The sequence below is a fragment of the Candoia aspera genome, chromosome 14 (assembly GCF_035149785.1).
Source record: "Candoia aspera isolate rCanAsp1 chromosome 14, rCanAsp1.hap2, whole genome shotgun sequence".
NCBI classification, from domain to species: Eukaryota; Metazoa; Chordata; class Lepidosauria; order Squamata; family Boidae; genus Candoia; species Candoia aspera.
Window position 1 is genome coordinate 7,576,590 of NC_086166.1, and position 14,678 is coordinate 7,591,267.

The 14,678-nt window shown below is 48.7% G+C and overlaps 1 protein-coding gene across 1 annotated transcript; it reads left to right on the forward strand.

The window, feature by feature from the left end:
• Nucleotides 1–2,334: 2,334 nt before the first annotated feature.
• On the forward strand, nucleotides 2,335–4,330 carry ITPRIPL2 (ITPRIP like 2). Its single transcript, XM_063314667.1, has one exon. It carries the CDS (start codon nucleotides 2,727–2,729, stop codon nucleotides 4,191–4,193), a length of 1,467 nt encoding a protein of 488 aa, XP_063170737.1. The 5' UTR covers nucleotides 2,335–2,726; the 3' UTR covers nucleotides 4,194–4,330.
• Nucleotides 4,331–14,678: the final 10,348 nt, after the last annotated feature.

Here is a 14,678-nt window from a genome sequence, read left to right on the forward strand (position 1 = left end):
ATGGTGATCACATGACCCTGGGATGCTGCAACTGTCATCCAAATTTTGATCACATGACTGCAAGGATGCTGCAATGGTGGTTAAGTGCGAGGACTTGTCACAAGTCACTTTTTTCAGTGCCCTTGTAACTTCAAACGGTCACTAAACAAATGGCTGTAGGTCAAGGACTACCTGTAGCCACTGGGGCCCAGCTGCCTTTATGAACGTGTGAGTTAGGCAAGGGAATTACATCACTTTTTCCTGTTCCAGGTGCTGGTGTTAAAAGGGCTTTTTGTGACTTGGAGCTCAAAAGACCCCTGGGGATACAACTGCTTTACTCTCCCTACCAGCTTTCATGTCTCTTGAACTGTTTTGCTGGAGGATTTGTGCATCTTTTGCCCTGCTTCTCCCTTAATTATGGGATGGGCTTTTAGAGCAGATAGGGAAAGGAGCCAGTAGAACTGTGTTTTGAAGCAGAGATAATCCAACCCTTTTTTGTTTCATTTTGTCGTCATTGCTGATGTGCTTTCCCTAAATCTTGGACTCTGACGCTGTTTAGCCAAAGTTGTGTCAAATTATTATCTGTTCTCTTTCGAAAGTTGGCAGAAATGAGCTGCGGGCAAGATTTGGCTTGTATCGGGATGGGAAACCGGAGAGCTTCAAGATTTCATTTTGATTACAGCTTCCCTTGCCCCAGGAATTGGCCTTGGTAGCTGGGGATGATAGGACCTTGAGTGCTAACTCTGCTTTTTCTTCCCAAGTTCTTTTCATCTTCACGTGCCGGAGATTGTGATGTGGTGTTCCGAGGAAGGTTTAAGACATTATGCCACACTGGGTTTTTTTTATTGTGGATTGGCTGACCCAGCCACAATTTACATACACATGAAGCCAAAATCAAAGAAACCTCATCATGGTCTGGTGAATTTTGTTAGCCAGGGTTATTGCATAATGCAACATGTGACATCACTTTAATTTGGGTGCACGAGCAGAAAAGATCAGATGTTGTCTGCAGCTTACGTGACAATCTGTTGTTTGCTTGTGATAGGGGAACATGCCACCACCACCACCAGCCCAGTATCTTGTGGGCTTAGCAGTCTCAGGGTTTCCAACTAAACAGTCCTAACAGGAGACTTAGGAAACAAATATAGCTGGATTGCTTTATGTATACTTAAGGAAGCTGGATCTGAGTCCCAGAACTGGATTCCTTTAAAGCAGTGTTTCTCAACCTTGGCTACTTTTAAGATGTGTGGACTTCAACTCCCAGTATTTCCCAGCCAGTATGCTGGCTGGGGAATTCTGGGAGTTGAAGTCCACATAACTTAGTTGCCAAGCTTGAAAATGCTTTAAAACAAACAGTTCTGCCTGCAAGTGTCACACATTCCATCCTGTTTCCATCAGCTGGTGGGGGGGGGGCAGCAGTTTAGAAGAAACCTGCTGGATTGGCCCTGAAATCTGTTCAGTTTGTCTACACTGATGCCTGTGCTTGGCTTTTGACCTCTGTGCTGCAGACCTCTGTGTCTCATTAATGATTAGATTGAATTAAATATTGTTAATAAGGATCACCACCCATTCCCCTCCTTAAGAATCTTAAAATTCTGACCCAGTATTTCAAAAAAAAAAAGGGGGGGGACAAATTCTGAAGGTTGGGCAGGGCCTTCCCCCAACTTCACAGCTGGCCCAGAGGGTGATGCACTTCCGTTCTCGCCCAGAGGCAAGGAAGCTTTTCCTCTGCCCAGGACAGAGGCCGCGTTCCCTTGGCAGTGACTGGCACACACAGCGGGTAAGGAGGGGCATCATCAGAGCCCCAAACTAAGCCAGTTCCCCCTTTCTTTCTCTTATCCTCCTGGGCAGAGGTCTGATGGCCTGTGGACTTCTGTCTTTGGAAATGATGCATGGCCCCAGATGTTCAGGCTGGCCATCCCGGTCTCGTTGGGCATCCTGGCTCCCCCCGCCGGAACCCCGTTAAACAACCTCCTCTGGCAAGTCCGCTCCCCTCGTTGCTCCTGGCAGCCGCTTCGCTTGCCCCCTCCTCCTGCAACTCCCCCCGCCGCCTTCCACTCCCCTCCCGCCCCTCTCCCGCACGGGCCGGCCCGGATCCAGGCCGAGGGGGCAACCCAGCGCCCGTCCCCTCCGCTCCCACCGCCCCTTCCTCCTCCTCCGTCTCAGACTTCGGCATTTCCTCTGAGCTCATCCACCCGGTGACGCGCGGCGCTTCCCACTCGGAAGAGGAAGCGAAGTTTTCAGCAGAACTTCGGAGTTTCTGCAAGCGACGTCCCGCCCCCACGCCCCGCAGGAAGGTCGTGCGCCCCAGGACGAGGGAGACCCGGGAGGACGAGGCCGCCGCAGCCCCGGAGAGCCGTAAGTCGCCGCCGTCCACCCCTCCCTCCCAGCACTGAGTCCCGGAGGACGTTTGCCCGCCCGCGGGCGCCCGTCCAGGCGCGCAGCAACTAGCGGCCGCACAGCTGGGATCGAGCTCGCCCCAGGAGACAGCCAGACAGCCGTCGGTCGGGGCCAAGGGAGGAGGAAGAGGAGGAGGAGAACCGTCCCGTCCCGTCCCGTCGGGGGAGCCTCTCCGGACCGCCTGGAAGCCGCGCCGATGGGTTGAAGCGCTGCCAGCCCGGAGCGAAGCAGCAGCGGCCGCTCTCCAGCAGCTGGACGGGCGATGCCCACCTCGAGCGCCCGGAGGCCCCGGTGGCGGGCCGGGTTTCCCCGAGTGGCCTCGCCCCGCCGCCGCCGCTGAAGGGACCATGACCGCCTACAGCCTCAACGCGCGCGTCTTCTGGCCGCTGGCGACCTGCGGCTGCACCGCGCTGGTCTGCCTGCTGCAAGCGCTGCGCGGCAGGGCCGGCCCGGCGGGCGGCAGGGAGTGGGGCTGGCCGGTCCCGTCGCCGCTGCCGCTGCTGGTGCTGGTGCTGCTGCTGGCCGGGCTGGGCTTGGGCTCGCGCGCCCGGTGGACGGGGCGGCGGGAGCGCCGGGCCAAGCGCGGGGCCGCCCGCAGCCCCGGCGGCGGCGGCGGCGCACGGGAGCCCCTGCGCCGCGCCCTGCTGGAGGGCTTCTACGAGGCGCAGCTGCGGCTCTCGCCCCACGTGCTGGGCCACAGCAGGGCCCACGTCAGCCTGGTGGTGGGCGAGCTCGTGCGCGCCGGGAAGGCGCCCGGCCGGCTGGCCCTGCGCGGGGACTTCGTGCAGGTGGGCAGCGCCTACGAGCAGCACAAGGTGGGCAGCCCCGACGCCTTCGACGTGCTGGTGCCGCTGCGCCTGCCGCCGCGCCTGGAGCTGCGCGCCCTGCCCTGCTCCGCGGGCCAGCCGCCGGGCCTGCGCGGCGCCTTCCTTTGCGCTTTGCGCGTGGCCGCGGGCGCGCAGGGGCCCCCGAGCCTGGCGCTGTGCCTGGCGGCGGGCGGCGAGGGCGGCGCGCCCCTGCTGTCGGCCGCGCTGGTGGCGCGCTGGTTCCAGGCCCAGGTGCAGCGCTGCCTGGCCGCCGTGCGCGCCCGCCTGCAGGAGCGCTGCCGGGTGCAGCTGGCCACCAACGCCGCCGCCGGCGCCCCCTGCCCGCTGGCGCTGCGGATCGCGCCCCGCTCGGACTACGTCTGCTGCCACCTCTCCCTGGCCGTCCACCTCACCCCGGCCATCCCGCTGGGCGAGGGGCTCTATCTCACCCCCTGGGCCCGCGGCCAGCCTCCCGGCTCCCCGGGCACCTTCTGGACCCTCAATGTCTCCAAAACGGAGCAGCGCTTGCTGGCCTGGCTGCGGGATCAGCTCCCCGAGGACTCCTGCCACCTCAAGTGCCTGCAGATCCTCAAAGGGCTGAGGGAGCTGGGGGGGCGTGCCCTGGAGCCCCCTTGGGCTGCCCAGTGGGACCGGGTCCTCTCCTCCTACGTCCTCAAGACAGCGCTCTTCTGGACGCTGCTGCGTGGCCCGTGGCAGGCTTGGGAGGACCACTTCCTGGTGGCCCGGCTGGAGGACGTGGTCCTGTGCCTGGTGCAGGGCCTGCAGCGAGGGAGGCTGACCCACCTGTTCCTTGGGAACCCCCGCCTGCCAGAAACACTAAGCCTCCCCAAATTCCTCAAGGAAGCCTCCCCAGTGAACCTGCTGGCTGACTTTGACCAGCCCACCTTGGACAGGGTGGCCTCCCAGCTGCTGAGTGTCTGGAAGCAGGCTCCCAGGATCATTCGGATGCACAGTGGCCTCGGGTACCGCAGGCAGCATCCCATCTGAGGCTCCTTCTTTGTCCCTCGCCAGCCCGGACGTCTCATCAAAGGTGAACGGGGAGCGGCCGTAGACTCTTCGGGGTGAATTTCCTTTGGGGCCTTCAGGTCCTAAAGGGGCAGGTGCTTAGCTGGGGTGGAAAATGGTTCAACAGTGTGGACATTTGAAGGACCTACTTGTCGAGGAGCATGAAGACTGTCTGCATCTGACTTTTGGTTTCTCGGACACGCGGGCTCCATTCTGAACCTACGGTGGAACTCGGGTGCTGGGTTGGATTTGGGGTGTTTGCGACCAGCAGGTTGGACATGTCTGAGGCTTGCTTGAAGGAGGGAGGTACGGAGGAGGGAGGGGGCATCTTTCGAGGTTCGTTTTTCACCAAAGTTCAAGAGGGCAGATTGGCATTCATCACGGGCCAGCTTGATTCTGCGTCTCTGCATTTTTGCTCAGGCCTTAGGCCTTCGTCAACAAAGGCAGGCAAACTTCCAAGCCGCTGTTCGGTGGGTTTCAAGCACAATTCTTGGTGGGGAAAAGTTGAGAGCTGTACTTAGGAAATCTTAGGGTCTTGTGATTCATATTCCTTGATTCCTCCCCCCCCCCAGCCAAGTTAGGAACCAGAGTGGGCGTTCATCATGTGCTTTGGCGTTCTGCCCAGTGCTTTGAAGCAGTCTTGGTTTTTCAGTGCAGGACCGAGGGTCAAGGAGAAACGAAAAGACGGGTTGCGGCCCTGAATGCAGCCGCTTATTATGGGCTGGCATAGGAGCACTTACAAGAAAACACAGCCTCTTTATGTTTAGAAGCATACTCCTTTGAGAGCAGCCATCCACAACAAGGGGGTCTCCCAGATGTGAGTATAGTGGCTCAGGATTATGGGAGCTCAGATTCAGCACATCAGGAGTGCGCCCGGTTGGGGAATGCTCCTGGGGGACTTAATACCAAGATGTATTCAGAGACCAAAATTAATAGCACTTTATTTTCATGAAAGGTTGCTTTTTTTGTTGTTGTTGCAATGCATAGGCTGTAAGAATTTTTTTGAAGCATTTGAACATTAATTAAAATAATTATAAATGGAGAAGTTCAGCTTGCTAATAAGCTGTCTTCCTTAAAACAGGCTGATTCAAAACACAATTTCCTTATGCGAGACCGAGACCGTCAGTTGCAAAGCAATAATTACCCTTAACAGCTGTCTTTTCATAAAAGCTGACCTCCAGGCATAATTGAGAAGGATCCAGTTTAGAAAGAAAAGGATTGTTCAGACTTCCACTGTTTGTTATTCCCGAGAAGCCCTTGGCATTTGGCCAGTTTGACACCTTTCCCAGATAAAAGAACAGGAACAGGAGTCTTAAATCCTTCCAGTCGGCAGCGACATATTGAAGATGTAAGGATGTGAAATTGTTCAGCATGTGAATGTTTTCTGGCACGGCAAGTCCCATTTAGTTCAGTTAAAGTGCCAAGAATCAGAACAGTAAACGTTATCAAGATGAGCAACCTGCACACTGCAAATTCAGACATCCAAAATGCATATTAAAAAAATCTCATCACCATTTGTGTAATGCCATCACTTAGCTGCCAAGTGCTGAAAATCATCTCTCTCCCCTGTGTGTGGCTGGAAAAAGATTAATCTCCCACCCACACAATTCCACAGGGCCTGGCACACCTTTCCAGCTTGTTGAAAGGATGTTTGGGTTCTACGCTGCAGCCTGAGGTGTGCAACAGGAGGTCTATGATACGACTTTTAAAATTGGTTTGATCTCAAGTGCCTCCCACTTCCGCATGAAATATGGAGCGGGGTTTTTTTAAAATAAAAGAAAGAAATCTCCATTTGCATGGCATGCAGGTGGTTTCAGCCAAGGAAATGGAATCAGAACGTCAGTTGTGCGCATTGTTGAGATTGTTCGTGATCTCAGATGACTTTACATTGGGGGTGTTGAAGATGGTTTTTAAGGGGTAGTTATTGGCTGGCTGCCTGGCATTTATTGGTGGGGCAGGACAGTTGATGGAATGAGAAGAGTGGGTGCTGGTTGTGTGTCCAAACAATTGTCCAATAGTACCAGATGCTAAGGCACGCGGTGGCGCTGCGGGTTAAACCGCTGAGCTGCTGAGCTTGCCGATCGGAAGGTCAGCGGTTCGAATCCATGTGACGGGGTGAGCTCCCGCTGCTAGTCCCAGCTCCTGCCAACCTAGCAGTTCGAAAACATGCAAATGTGAGTAGATTAATAGGCACCACTTTGGCGGGCAGGTAACGGCGTTCTGTGTAGTCATGCCGGCCACAGGACCATGGAAGTGTCTTCGGACAAACGCCGGCTCTTCGGCTTTGAAACGGAGATGAGCACTGCCCCCTAGAGTCAGACACGACTGGACTTAAGGTCAAGGGAAACTTTTACCTTTACCTACCAGATGCTAAGAATGAATGAATTTCGCAAGTTTGGAATTTCTGAAACGGAACTATTGAACGTACCCAATGGACAATTTTTTCATCGGCTGCAGATCTTAAGAAAGGCACAGAATCTAATAACTTGCATTGGTGTACTATTTAGAGTTGGCAGGGGTGAGTCCTGTTTCTGGTTCGTGTGCCCTAATTTGTTTGTATGTGGGTTTGGTCCTCATTCAGAATATGAATAGTTGTTGCAGGCAAACAGGCCCGCAACTAGGGTCTCTGTCACCCGGGGCAAACATGGATTCCGTGCCCATTTTGGTGCCTCCCCAGCGTGGTGCCCAGGGCACATGCCCCGCTTGCCCCCCTACAGTTGCGGCCCTGCAGGCAGATCTGTGGAGTGCATGAACTCATGAAATAAACACCCTTGGGAAGATGGGGATTGTTGGTTGAACGGGTGGGAAAGTTGGAGAAGAAACTTCTTGAGTGTGAAAGAGAGGTGAAGAAATGAGTTTGAAGAAATAGTTGAAGGAAGGAGGGCATTGAGGAAAACCTGTATGAAATCTACGTTGCTTATTGGCTGAAAATAACACATTTCTGGGCATTGATCCTGTTCCTGTAAACCAGTGTTTCTCAACCTTGGCAACTTCAAGATATACGGACTTCAATTCCCAGAATCCCCCAACCAGCATGAGGAATTCTGGGAGCTGCCTAGGGAATTCTGGGAGTTGAAGTCCACACATCTGAAAGTTGCCACACTTGAGAAACCGTGCGTAAACCCAAGCTTGCTCAGCCATGTGTGAAGATTATCTTAAGGACCACTTCTGCCCCTTTGAGCCTTAAGGTCCAAGAGACAGTATTATGGAGTAGTTAAAGTAATATCTGTGTAGCATTTAAAAATGGCATCCATGATTCCACGTAAGATAATGCAGTGGTTTCTTTCCCCCTGAAAAAGTTATTTTATTCCTGGCTAAAGTGTTTAAGTAGATCCAGATTCAACCTCTGCTTGGCCATGAAGCTCAGTTGGTGACCTTGGGCCTATCATTGTATTTCACCCAACCTGCTCTATATGGGTGGAATGAAAAGAGAATATGGGTGGAAGATGCAAATCTCTTCCATCACCTTGAGTTCTTTGGATGCCAGTTGGGTTCTAAATATAATACATAAATAAGATGCACTTTGCAAATCTTGCTTTCTGGTCTGGCCCATCTTGCCCACTGCTAAAGCTTAATTATTTTGTTATGGCATTCGGCTTCAATAGGAAGATCTGTTTCCATTCTTTTTAAAAAAGAAATTTCACTGTTTCAGAAGCCATGTTATTACTCATTTCTGCTGTTTTGCTTGAGGGAGGCTCTGTTTGATGACTCCTGCATGAAGAGTTTTTCTTCAACTTTTTAAAACGGTTGCATGTTATTTTTTTTTTGAAGCCCCTCAACATGCTTTCAGCGGCGGTTGCCAAGGATGATCATAATAGTAAATCAATTAATAGCGAAGAACTAGAAGGAAGTGTACAAGGCTGAGTTTCCAGGGAGATACTTATTTTTTTGAGCAAAGGGTACATAGGTGAAAGAAATATGGTGTTTTGTCTTTTAATTGTTTATATGGTCCTTTAAGCTTTATGTGCCTAGTATGTTTCTCTCAGTGCATCTACTTCTGTTCCTGGATTTTTGCTAAGAAAAATTAAATTTAAAAAATTGAATTAAATTAAATTAAATTTAAATTTTAAAAGCCTGCCAACTAAAACGAAAGAGGATTTTGATCTGAAACATCAGAGAATTCTATGTTTTGGTACACAAAAACGAACGAAACATTTCATATGCCATACGGTTTCTCAGTTTCCTTCCCCTACAAAAGACTCAAACACTGCCAGCCCTATGAGGTAGTCCAGGTCAGGAAACAGAGCTGGGTTTAATTCATGCTGCTTCTGTACCTGCTGTTTTTCTAGTGGCTTCTGGCTGCTTTCTCCAAAATCATCTCCCTGGCTCCCTCCAAGCCTTGAGAATTTCTTTTGCATTTCTCTGGGGGATGCTTTTGAGATGGCGATATTTTTGAGGATGGGAGATGTGTCGTTGTTGGTATTTTCTGCTCCACATCTTTCGGCAGCCTCCCTTCCTCTCCACGGTTCTTGGTTTGGCAAAGTTCCCTCATGATAATCCTCCGTTGAGGTTGAACGGATGTGTGGGAAGCCACAGAAGAAACAATGGTAGAACAAAAACACCTTTGTGCGCACCTCGGTGGCCTCATCACTAAATCAGGGCAAGAACCCCACATTCCTTTGGAAGAAATTTTGAAATTCTCTTTCAGCAGATTGGAAGCTGGCAAAGCAGTGTGTGTGTGTGTGTCGTTTCTGCACAGGATTACTAAAAGTTTAAATTGCATAGAAATATGCTTTTCGAGCGGCTGCTTAAAAGCAGCGTTTTCACACCATGCTTCACCATTGGCAAGTGACGTGCAAGTAGACTTCCCACTTGCTGTTTCTCTTTCTTTTTTCTTTTTTTTTGAAAGGCCTTCTTGTCCACCAGTTCTCCAGATTTAATTTAATCAGGATGAGTCACCCGTCAGTCTCTGCAGAAATTAATCATTAAGAGTTGTTATGGGTAGGTTTACAAAGCTTCACGCTGGTAGACTTATGTATTCAACTATCCCGCTGTCTAATAAGAGCATTCCTGTTTAATCAGAAGAGCCATCCGAGGTAACACAAGATTTCAGACACCGCTGCTGGGTGGCTTTTCAAAATACCTCCCTATCTGCACCGTGTGTTTCAGAAACAGTAAAATATAAGCTAAGCTTTGACTCACAGCCACAAGGAGATATAAACTCCATTTAACCACGCATATTTTATTGGGAGGAAATGCACTGAACACAGGCTTCTGAGAGAACATGTATACAATTGCACTGCAAGATTGCCTGCAAACTTTCCTGATCACCTATGGTGAGCGAAGAGTTTTCCACAAACGCGGGTACGAACTTTTCACTGGTTCTCTTGCCACAATCACTTTCATTTCCTAAATGATTGATGTAGACCAGGGTTTCCCAACCAGGCTTCCCTGGCACCCTAGGCTTCCGCAAGGGGTCACTAGGGGTCCCCTGGGAGATCACAATTTATTTCAGATTTGGGCAACTTCACATTAAAGAAGTAAGTTTCATTATTTTCAGCTGAAGAACCCTGTTAGTGCATATACAGTATATAGGCCTACCCATGAAATGCATATAATAATTTTGTAACTTCTGGCCTATATTTGAGCCTGAATGTGCAGGGGTTACCCCAGGCCTGAAAGATCCTTCAAGGGTTCTTCCAGGGTCAAAAAGTTGAGAAAGGCTGGTATAGACACTAGTAGCTTTGGTTAACTGAATCAGGAGTACCGTAAATACACCAGAAGGGATGGATAGTCCTGCTGATGGTGATTATAGGTAGTCCTTGCTTAACTACCACAATTGGGACTGGAGTTTAGGTTGCTAAACGAAGGGGTCATTAAGTGAATCCAACCTGCTTTTACAACCATTTTTGCAGCAGTCGTTAAGCAAATCACGGGCATTAAGCAAACTGTGTGGTCATTAAGCAATTCGTGCAGTTCCCCATTGATTTTGCTTGCCAGAAGCTGGCTGGGAAGGTCAAAAATGGTGATCACATGACCACAGGACGCTGCGATGGTCATAAATGCAAACCAGTTGCCAAGTGCCCAAACCATGATCACGTGACCATGGTGATGCTGCAATGGTGGTAAGTGTGAGGACCAGCCATAAGTCAGGTTTTTCAGCACCGTCATAAGTCCAAACTGTCACTAAACAAATGGTTGTTAAGCAAGGACTACCTGTACTTTTTTTTTTTTTTAAATTCCTGGACCTCAAAGAATTGTATAGAAGTATACATCAGAGGTGGTTGCTATTGCTGTTGACAGGCCAAACCAACATCTCCCAAAATTCTTTTTTTGTTTGTTTGGCTGTCTCTCCAAAAGGTAATTTTACAAGCCTACAATGCTCAATGATTTACATAGCAAGCTTTCTGAAATCAGAATGCATATACTTACATGTATACTAATTCCTTGTGTTTTGAGGCTTGTGGCAAATGAATGCAATATAGTGGGCAAATTAGATACAATGCTTATTTCTGGATCTTAACCGGAACCAAATGTGTTGTAAGAATCCTTTTCTGGGTTTAAATGAATACCAAACTGGGAAGCAGAAATTAAGGCTTTTCTCCAGCATGCACAGAAATGTTTCCTTTTCACATGTGCCTTGTGAAACAGGAAAAGCTCCAGGCTCTTTTGCATTATGCGTAGTTCAGTCTTGTAATGAAACACCAGCCTGATTGCCAGAGGCAAATCGGAATTTCATGCAGGAGTGCACAATTCTTTCACACCGAAAAGACATGCTTTGCCTTTGCTTATTGAGGTCCCCCCAAAATGCATCGGGCCAGGACAAACTCTAAATTAGATATGATTGCTTCCCATTAGTTGATATTTTCTCCTTTCATTTTAAAAGCTTACAACTGAGTGACACCTGGGGGTGCACACTTAGGATTCTTGGAGCCCCTGTTTTTGCATTCCTGAGCAGGCCACTAGAAATAAATTGCTGAAGGAGGAATAGAACTTTTAAAAATGTTTCTGAGTTTCTTTGCAAGGATGATCCAGTTGTCTAAAGTTTGGGAAAGAAGGAAACTTGTGTTTAAAGTTATCCAAGCTATGTTTTTAAAAATGTACTTCCATTGTTTCTGTAACAGGACAAAATTGATTTGAATTTTCTCCCTAATAATAAAACACTCTCTGGAGACTTCTGTGCCCTACTTGTTTCTGCAAAGCAGCTAAGAACTCTGCTCATCTTGATGGACACTCTGCTAGCTGTACCATTGTCAAAGAAACTTCTTTAAAAATCTAACTTTTCTCTTGTAGGAAGTTTGCTTTAGTGCTGGAGTTATCAGTGGGACATTTTTATTCTCTCAAAAGACTTCCAATTGCTCAGTATCCACTAAGCACCCACTCTGTAAGATGGTTGACCAAGCTGAGGCTGCAATGGAGGGAACGTTGTTGTTTATTCGTTCAGTCGCTTCCGACTCTTCGTGACTTCATGGACCAGCCCACGCCAGAGCTTCCTGTCGGTCGTCAACACCCCCAGCTCCCCCAGGGACGAGTCCGTCACCTCTAGAATATCATCCGTCCATCTTGCCCTTGGTCGGCCCCTCTTCCTTTTGCCCTCCACTCTCCCCAGCATCAGCATCTTCTCCAGGGTGTCCTGTCTTCTCATTATGTGGCCAAAGTATTTCAGTTTTGCCTTTAATATCATTCCCTCCAGTGAGCAGTCTGGCTTTATTTCCTGGAGTATGGACTGGTTTGACCTTCCTGCAGTCCAAGGCACTCTCAGAATTTTCCTCCAACACCACAGTTCAAAAGCATCGATCTTCCTTCGCTCAGCCTTCCTTATGGTCCAGCTCTCGCAGCCATATGTTACTACGGGGAACACCATTGCTTTAACTATGCGGACCTTTGTTGTCAGTGTGATGTCTCTGCTCTTAACTATTTTATCGAGATTTGTCATTGCTCTTCTCCCAAGGATTAAGCGTCTTCTGATTTCCTGACTGCAGTCAGCATCTGCAGTAATCTTTGCACCTAGGAATACAAAGTCTTTCACTGCTTCTACATTTTCTCCCTCTATTTGCCAGTTATCAATCAATCTGGTTGCCATAATCTTGGTTTTTTTGAGGTTTAGCTGCAAGCCAGTTTTTGCACTTTCTTCTTTCACCTTCATCATAAGGCTCCTCAGTTCCTCTTCGCTTTCAGCCATCAAAGTGGTATCATCTGCATATCTGAGATTGTTAATGTTTCTTCCAGAGATTTTAACTCCAGCCTTGGATTCCTCAAGCCCAGCATGTCGCATGATGTGTTCTGCGTACAAGTTGAATAGGTAGGGTGAGAGTATACAGCCCTGCCGTACTCCTTTCCCAATCTTAAACCAGTCCGTTGTTCCGCGGTCTGTTCTTACTGTTGCTACTTGGTCATTATACAGATTCCTCAGGAGGCAGACAAGATGACTTGGTATCCCCATACCTCTAAGAACTTGCCACAATTTGTTATGGTCCACACAATCAAAGGCTTTAGAATAGTCAATAAAACAGAAATAGATGTTTTTCTGAAACTCCCTGGCTTTTTCCATTATCCAGCAGATATTGGCAATTTGGTCCCTAGTTCCTCTGCCTTTTCTAGACCCAGCTTGTACATCTGCAATTCTTGCTCCATGAACTGCTGAAGCCTACCTTGCAGGATCTTGAGCATTACCTTACTGGCATGTGAAATGAGTGCCACTGTTCGATAGTTTGAACATTCTTTAGTGTTCCCCTTTTTTGGTATGGGGATATAAGTTGATTTTTTCCACTCTGATGGCCATTCTTGTGTTTTCCAAATTTGCTGGCATATAGCATGCATTACCTTGACAGCATCATCTTGCAAGATTTTGAACAGTTCAGCTGGGATGCTGTCGTCTCCTGCTGCCTTGTTATTAGCAATGCTTCTTAAGGCCCATTCAACCTCACTCTTCAGGATGTCTGGCTCTAGCTCACTGACCACACCGTCAAAGCTATCCCCAATATTGTTATCCTTCCTATACAGGTCTTCTGTATATTCTTGCCACCTTTTCTTGATCTCTTCTTCTTCTGTTACATCCTTGCCATCTTTGTTTTTGATCATACCCATTTTTGCCTGGAATTTACCTCCGATGTTTCTAATTTTCTGGAAGAGGTCTCTTGTCCTTCCTATTCTATTGTCTTCTTCCACTTCCACACATTGTTTGTTTAAAAATAATTCCTTGTCTCTTCTGGCTAACCTCTGGAATTTTGCATTTAATTGGGCATATCTCCCCCTATTGCTGTTGCCTTTTGCTTTCCTTCTTTCTTGGGCTACTTCTAGTGTCTCAGCAGACAGCCATTTTGCCTTCTTGGTTTTCTCTTTCTTTGGGATGTGTTTTGTTGCTGCCTCCTGAACAATGCTGCGAACTTCTGTCCATAGTTCTTCCGGGACCCTATCTACTAAGTCCAGTCCCTTAAATCGATTCTTCACCTCCACTGCATATTCCTTAGGAATATTAGTGAGCTCATATCTAGCTGATCCGTGGGTGTTCCCTAATCTCTTTAGTCTGATCCTAAATTGTGCAAGAAGAAGTTCGTGATCTGAACTACAGTCAGCTCCAGGTCTTGTTTTTATCGACTGTATAGATGTCCGCCACCTTTGGCTGCAAAGGATGTAGTCAATCTGATTTCGGTGTTGTCCATCTGGTGAAGTCCATGTATAAAGCCATCTCTTAGGTTGTTGGAAGAGAGTGTTTGTTATGCAGAGTGAATTGTCTTGGCAAAATTCTATCAGCCTATGTCCTGCTTCGTTTTGTTCTCCCAGGCCATGCTTACCTGTAATTCCAGGTGTCATTTGACTGCCCACCTTAGCATTCCAGTCTCCCGTGATGAAAATAACATCTCTTTTAGGCGTGTTGTCCAGTAGGTGCTGCAGATCCTCATAGAACTGCTCTACTTCAGCTTCTTCAGCATCTGTGGTTGGGGCGTATATTTGGATCACTGTGATGTTAGATGGCTTGCCCTGAATTCGAATTGAGATCATTCTATCATTTTTTGGATTGTATCCAAGCACTGCTTCAGCCACTTTACTATTAATTATGAAGGCTACTCCATTTCTTCTGTGGTCCTCTTGTCCACAGTAGTAGATCTGGTGGTCATTTGATGTGAAATGGCCCATTCCAGTCCGTTTCAGTTCACTGACGCCCAAAATGTCTATCTTTAATCTTGACATCTCACCAATAACCACATCCAATTGGCCCTGGCTCATAGATCTTACATTCCAGGTTCCAGTGGTGTGTTGATCCTTAGAACATCGGATTCGCCGTTCACCACCAGCACCGTCGGCCGCTAGCCGTCCTTTCGGCTTTGAGCTAGCTGCGTCATCACATCTGGGGCTAGTTGAGCTCATCCTCTGTTCCTCCCCAGTAGCATTTTGACCATCTTCCGACCTGGGGGTCTCATCTTCCGATGGTATACCGACATATCTCTGGTTGTACTGATCCATTTAGTTTTCACAGCAAGAATACTGGGGTGGGTTGCCATTACCTTCCCCAGGGATCGCATTTAG

Excerpts from the sequence above, each read along its gene's own strand:
- ITPRIPL2 (XM_063314667.1), top strand. The coding sequence starts at position 2,727 with ATGACCGCCTACAGCCTCAACGCGCGCGTCTTCTGGCCGCTGGCGACC.